The sequence below is a fragment of the Artemia franciscana genome, chromosome 17 (assembly GCF_032884065.1).
Source record: "Artemia franciscana chromosome 17, ASM3288406v1, whole genome shotgun sequence".
NCBI classification, from domain to species: Eukaryota; Metazoa; Arthropoda; class Branchiopoda; order Anostraca; family Artemiidae; genus Artemia; species Artemia franciscana.
This window is the reverse complement of record NC_088879.1, coordinates 22,367,445-22,374,836: the sequence shown is the minus strand read 5'-3', so window position 1 is coordinate 22,374,836 and position 7,392 is coordinate 22,367,445. Positions and strand designations below refer to the sequence as shown.

The 7,392-nt window shown below is 39.9% G+C and overlaps 1 protein-coding gene across 1 annotated transcript; it reads left to right on the top strand.

Annotated features, from left to right (window-relative positions):
- The first annotated feature begins 4,710 nt into the window (after nucleotides 1-4,710).
- LOC136037512 (uncharacterized) lies at nucleotides 4,711-6,312 on the top strand. Its single transcript, XM_065720234.1, has one exon. The coding sequence runs from the start codon at nucleotides 4,711-4,713 to the stop codon at nucleotides 6,310-6,312; it is 1,602 nt and encodes a 533-aa protein (XP_065576306.1).
- The last annotated feature ends 1,080 nt before the right edge of the window (nucleotides 6,313-7,392 follow it).

The window sequence follows — 7,392 nt, the reverse complement described above, 5'->3', positions numbered from 1 at the left end:
GAGCAACGAATTTGAAAATTCGCTTTAAAGTTGATGTTATTTCTTTTTGATTAAATTTTAAAGCTACCATTCAGCATGACTGAAATCAAGATGGGCATGTAAATTTGAATATTTCGCACAAGCCTGTAAAAAACTGGAAAGGAAAAATTTAAATCTGCAAGATGCTTAATTTGATAAGAAGTTTGGAAAATACAATAAACGTGAATATAGAAAAGTAAAAACGACAACAAGCCCAAGTGTGAACTACAAAAAAGCAAGTTATTGGATGCAAATTTTAAACAGTGAGAGTTATCCAATTGAATCGTCACAGAAATAATTCACTGGCTGAGCTCTGGTTTAACCAGAACTGAACTGTCGCCGCATTGTGTTGTTAGAATATAGCCTATCAGTTGGTCTTAGATTTTTGTGACCGAGTTTTAAAGACTGATTCTTTCTCGGACAATACTTTTGTGACCGAGTTTTGTGACCGAGTTATATTAACAGCTTATAGTAATGAAGAGAGGACATTGATAAAAGAATTTTTATCAGAGAGTGATTCGTGTAACTGTGAGCTACATTTTGGTGTATAATTTGTGTAGACCCTGAAGGGACAATCATGGAATCGGGCCAAGTGCCCCTGGTGGACCTTGGTCCAGTGCAATACCAGAGTGTGAGAAGCCCAAGTGGGTATATGAACTGCACAGCCAACCAACATCAGTTGCCAGTGAACGAAAGCAGAAGTGAACATGTCCAGGCTGAAGGGACAATCATGGAATCGGGCCAAGTGCCCCTGGTGGACCTTGGTCCAGTGCAATACCAGAATGTGAGAAGCCCAAGTGGGTATATGAACTGCACAGCCAACCAACATCAGTTGCCAGTGAACGAAAGCAGAAGTGAACATGTCGAGGCTGGCCAAACCCAGCTTTATTATAATACTGTGTACCAGGGACAAATGCAACCTAGTAATGTGTATTCAAATCAAGGACAGATGATGATGCAAAATCCCAATGCAGGATCAGTAAACTACCCCCCGCAAATTTATTGCACCCCAGTCCAAATGCAATGGCAGCAACCACAGCCACAGTTGATAAGAAACACGGTGAGAGACAATGTGAGAATGATGCCATACACCAGACAGAACACAAGAACAAGGCATGACCCAGTGTCAGTGTCCACTAAGAACAGGTTTGAAATCCTTCAAAGTGACGAAACTGCAGGGGCAGAAGACAATATGAGTGATATTGGAGATACTGTGAATTGTGCTGTTGCAGAGGGTATTATTTCAGACGAGGACTTTCCAAAACTTGGACAGAACCCTAGTACAAGTGCAGTTTTCAAAAGAAGAAGGACTGAAAACATACCACCCCTCCCATCACCTACTGTAACAGAACAGGTTTCAAGCAGGGTCAGAACAGTAGGAGAAATGGACATTCCAGAGAAGGAACTGAACAGTGAATGTGTGATCTTCACACCAGTGGAAGAAGACCAGACCTTTCCAAACGATATGATATTGTTGAGAATACTGAAAGGAGTTGTGCCAACAGAGGACTTAGAATTTGTGTGCAACAAGGAACGGAGAAAATTAAGTGTACACATGAAGAAAAGTGAAACAAAAGGCAAACTACTTGCAACAACCAAGCTAGGCAAAATTGATGTGATGTGTCAAGAAAGGAAAAGGCACTCTAGAGGAGTCATCAGAGGAATTGACAAGGAATATTCAGTGGAAGACATTAAAGCAGAAATTGTCAGTGAAGCAAAAGTTTTGGAAGTAAGACGACTCAAGAGGTTCAACAAGGAATTGAAAAAATTAGAAGACAGTTTTGCAGTGATGGTTATTTTCGAAAGTATGTCTCTGCCTGAGTCAGTGGGATTCATTGGACGTAAAAGAACCGTTTCTCAGTATAACAGACCAGTATTACAGTGTTTTATGTGTCAGAAATTTGGACATAGAAAAAATGAGTGTAGAGCCACAACCCCTACGTGCTTAAGGTGCAGTAAAGCACACCATTCTAAAGACTGCCCCCTCAAAAATGAAGAAGCTACAGTTAGAAAAGAGTTGTATTACTGTAGGAATTGTGGTGGAAAGCATGCAACAACCTCGGCTCAATGCCCAGCGAGGAATAAATCTCAGATGGTCAATAGGATTGCTGAGCAGCAGCAGATGGGCATTCGTAGGGCAAATGTGACTTATCAATCATATGCAGCAGCTCTTAATAAAAAAGCAAGTACTGCACATGCTTACATAACGACGATAACTGCAAGAAGCTCACAGACAATGGTACCCGTTGAAAAGGTGGAACAGATGAAAAAGGATGCAGTGCAGACTGCACTTGAGGCAGTGACTGCAGCATTGGTGATAAAGCCAGATCTCATTAATATCACCAATCTGACAGTGGACCAGAGTGTTTTAAAAATATGTACAGCGTTAGAGTTCATAACGGGTGTAAAACCAGATGCCACCAAGATTGCTGCAGGAATTGCAAGATCTAACAGCATTGGAAGCAACTCTCAGGGAGTCACAACCTCAGAAAAATGAACTTGTCCCTACTATCTTGGAACGCACAGTCGATACTCACACATAAAAAGGACATGCTACTAGAATACTCATCCAAGAATGATTTGGATGTATTGTGTATCCAAGAAACTTGGCTACACCCGTATATACAAATGAATTTCAAGGGCTACAGCGTGATACGGAGAGACAGGATTGATCAGAAAGGAGGAGGAGTGATAATAGGGATAAGAAAAGGAATAACTTTCAAGAAAATAAGTTTCAGAAATTCAGGATTGTTGGAGAAAAATGGAATAGAATTAGTTGCTGTGAAAGTGTTTTCGAAAAACCTACATGCATTGAATATTATTAATATTTATAATCCACATGGAAATAACAAATCAGTGGGTACTTCAATGCAAGCTATTATAGACGAAATTCCAGGTAACGAGAAACATATCATTGTAGGAGACTTTAATGCTCATTCTGATGTTTGGTGTAGTTGTGGAACAAATAATGAGGCAGGAAATAGCCTTCAAAGATTCATGTTAGATACCCCTGAATCGTGCCTGTTAACACCCAAAGACTTCCCGACACGCATTAATTATTCCAATGGTTCATACACAACAATAGACTTGGCTTTTGCCTCACCAAGTTTGGCAAATAGTCATACAATATATACTGTGAACGAACCCACACTTTTCAGCGACCACAACCCATATGTCATCCAGTGGAAACAACAAGACCAGGACAGTGAACCATCAAGCCCCAGATTTTCGATCCAGAAAGCTAACTGGTCAGAATTTGATGAGGCGTTGAAATCCATGGAGATAGATAAAATGCTTGTGCTTGCGGAGGAAGTAGACCAAAAAATAGAAATCTTTCAGGGGAAATTGCTGGAGGCAGCAGAAAAAACAATTCCAAAGAATAAGCATAACCTGAAAGGACAGAAAAGTACACCCTGGTGGAATGAGGACTGTGAGGAAGCTAAAAAAGAACTGAAGAAGAGAAGACACGAGTATGACAGAATCCCAACCCTAGACAGATATATAAAGGTTAAGCAAGCTCATGCTAGATTTAGAAAGAAAGTGAAGGAGGCAAAACGGCATTCCTGGCACACATTTGTGGAAAATCTAGATTTTAGAGAGTCCAGTACAAAAGTATATAGATTCATCAAGCGCATGAACACAAGAAACCAAGCTAGGGAGGATAATCCGCCAATTGTTGTAAATGGGGAAATGTTAGTGGATAACATAGATAAAGCAAATGCTGGAGCAGAATATTTGAAGAATGTAATAGGAAGACAGGACCCCTTCAAAGACGACTGTAACAGAACAATTTGGAAGGTCAAGAAAGTATCCCAAAAGAAAAGAATGGAAGATTATAACAGACCATTCACAGAAAGAGAAGTAAATGAGGTCGTGAAAAACCTGCCAAACACCACACCAGGAGATGACCTTATTTACCCAGAATTTGTCAAAAGATTGCCTGAAATATGGATGAAGGAACTGCTGAAGATCATAAATATAGCATGGAAATCCGGATATTTCCCCAAGATTTGGAAAAAAGGGACAGCGATTATGATACCAAAACCAGGAAAAGACTCAGAAAAGATTGAGAATTTCAGATTCATAACCCTTTTACCAGTATTGGGGAAAGTCTATGAAAGGCTAGTAAAAAATAGACTCTCATGGTTGACAGAAGAAAAGAAAGGGCTCAAAGATTATCAGTGTGGATTTCGGCGTAACAGAAGCACTTTGGAAAATTTGATCTTACTCCAAAGAGATGCATTATATGTATTACAGAATAGCAAAATAATGATAGTGGTATTTTTGGATGTGCGAGGAGCTTTTGACAATTTGGTTCATCGAAAAATGCTAGAAGGAATGATGGCAATGGGATTGGTTGGAAACATTGTACAGTTTGGAATGAGTTACCTGACAGAACGTACTGTTGTTGTAAAAGTTGGCCAATCAGTTTCCACAGTTGAAGTAGAACCAAAGAGAGGAGTTCCGCAGGGGTCTGCACTTGGGCCAGATTATTACAATATTGGAGTATATGACATGCCATTAGATGATGATGAGTGCAGACCATCCATTTTTGCTGATGATAATGCATTCTGGATAATTGGAGATAATATGAAGGAAGTAGTAAAGAAAGCACAGGCAATGATGACACAGTTAGAACATTGGGCAACGTCAGCAGATCTGTAATTCTCACCAGACAAAACCCAGGCTATGATGATAAGCAACAGAAGAATCGAAACACCGGAGAAGTTGACAATGTGTGGAAAGGAAGTGCAATACGTAACAAATGCGTGTTTCTTAGGATACACAGTAAACAACAAGATGACTGGAAAACAACACGTAGAACAGACAAAGAATAGTTGTATCCGAAGAATGAACTTGCTACGAATGATCTCAGGAGCAAACTGGGGACCTAAACTGGATTTTCTCCTAGAGTTCTATACTAAGTACATACGGGCAAAACTCGAATATGCGTCAATAATCAGCGCGTCAGACAGTCAATCAACATTGTCAAAGTTGGACACAGTACAAAATTCAGCACTTCGGATTGCATACGGGGCAAGAAAATCTACACCCATAGGCTTCATGTTATCAGAAAGTGGCTTAGAAGATCTTCAGACAAGAAGAAATATGCATATCCTCAGATATACGTCAAAAGTATGGTTGGCAGACAAAAACCATCCAGTTAAGTCCCTGATTGTAAAGCCCGGACTAGTATACGCCAACAACCAAACAAAGAAAAGGAAAAACTACTATGTCCTTGAAAAGGCTGAAGAACTGATGAAAAATCAAGGAATGCGACTAAACTTTTCAGAAATGCTGAGTGTGTGCAACCCTCGACGTCTACCACCATGGGAGGTGGACAAGTTGGTTTGCGAGAACAATTTCGAAGAAAGGAAGGCCATTGTACCAGCATTTTCAGCAATGAAAGCTGAAAAATATCATGGGTATCTAGAAATATATACGGACGGTTCGAAAACGGAAAACGAAGTTGGTGCCGCCTTTGTCATCCCTAAATCTCGGATAGCTGAAAAATATAAGCTGCATCCCAGGACATCCATCTTTCAAGCAGAACTCCTGGCAGTCAATAAAGCAGCAGAGCACCTCATTCAACACAGATATGGCTGCAACGCATTCTTGATATGCACTGATTCGAAGAGTGTGGTATCAGCATTGAAGAATATTCATGCAAAAAATATAACAAGGGAAGTCCTCATTACATATGAAACGATAAGTAAATTGATTGATGAAGGAAGCAGTGTGGTTCTGCACTGGATTCCAGGGCATAGAGGGATAGAAGGAAATGAAGCGGCAGACCAGGAAGCCAAAGATGCACTTGCTAATGGAACATCTGTGGAAGAATTCGCACCAACAGTCATCAACAACATTCGATCGGCCATGCAACAGATGCGAGTAGCTAGAGCACAACATATCCAAGACGTTACTGGAAATATGTTTGCTCTTAAGAAAACAAAACTTCAGCCTACTAAAATCTACTCGAAGCTCAGTAGAAAGCAAATAAGAATAATCTTCAGATTACGTTCAGGTCATGCTGGATATGGAGTATTCAAAGCAAGAATGTTTGGTGAAGATGGGAATTGCAGCATATGCAGTGTACCAGAGACAAGGGAACATCTACTCCTGAGGTGTCCTGCGCATGAACAACAAAGACTAGAAGTGAAAAGATATTGTCGGACTAGGAATATCCGTCTTACAGTGGAAACTATGTTGGGAGAATGCGAAAATATTGAAGACAGTGTAGAGATGTGTAAGCTGACATGTTCATACGTATCGAAAATTAAGTCAGTGATTTAGTAGGAAGTTATATAATTAAGTGAAGTGGCGGACTGTAAAGCTCAATTTATATCAATAGAAGAGAAGGAATCAACCAAGAGAACAAGGTCCTGAGGCTCGAGAAGAAGCAGAAAGGACCTTAATTCGACGACGACGATGGGTGTGTTCCAGCTGACGGTTTTTCAGTAACTGCAGTTACTGCGCGGTAACTGCCCATTTCTAACTGCAGTAGAGCCAGTGGGAACGGCACAGTAAGCTGACTAGCAGTAGCGTATTTTCGAATTAAATGCACGTGTTTAAATTTAAGGGACAGTTTAATGCTGATCAGCATGATTTTTTTATTCCTTCTGTTTCAGAGCATTTAGAGAGGTTCTAAGCCAACCATGGGCATTTGGCTGTCACAAATGATTTTGCTCAAATGAGCTGGTGAAAAATAAATAGATCATATACTTTTTCTCTTTTTATTATTTCAAGACTAGAATATCACAAAACTAAGCATTCACATAGCTTGATTGTATCTTAAGCAAATACAATCCCTGATGGAGTTTTGTTGATACCTGTCTTAAATTGATTTGTCTAAATAAAATGGGCCTATAGCATTTACAGGATGGTAGTGGGACAACTGTAGCAAGTTTTTTTTTCAATATTCTACTTTTTTTTAAATAATTATTGTTCTCTGGTCAAATTTGTGTTCCTTGCTAAGTGGTTGGTGCTCTGGGCTGGAAGGCTTTGTCCAAGGGGCACAGGTTTAATTCCTGGCATTGTCAGTTTATTTTGTTTTGGATAGGGGTTGGTGATATGACTAACCTCAGCTAGAATTGGCCTAACTTTAAATGAGTACAGATTGAAATCTAGGGACAGTAATAAGGAAGGGCATGCAAGAGCATAGGCTGGCTGGTCCCTAGCTTCCTATTGCACTACCTGGCTAAAGGACCACCAGGTCCTTTACTGGCCTACTGACTCAGCCATAAAAACTTTCTTTCAAACCCATTAAATATAAGTAAAAATAAAGAATACCAGTATGATGGTCCTTCTATTTTCCTGAAATATGGATGTATGGACAAGAGTGTGGGTCATAAGAGATAGCTTGTGAATGTAATT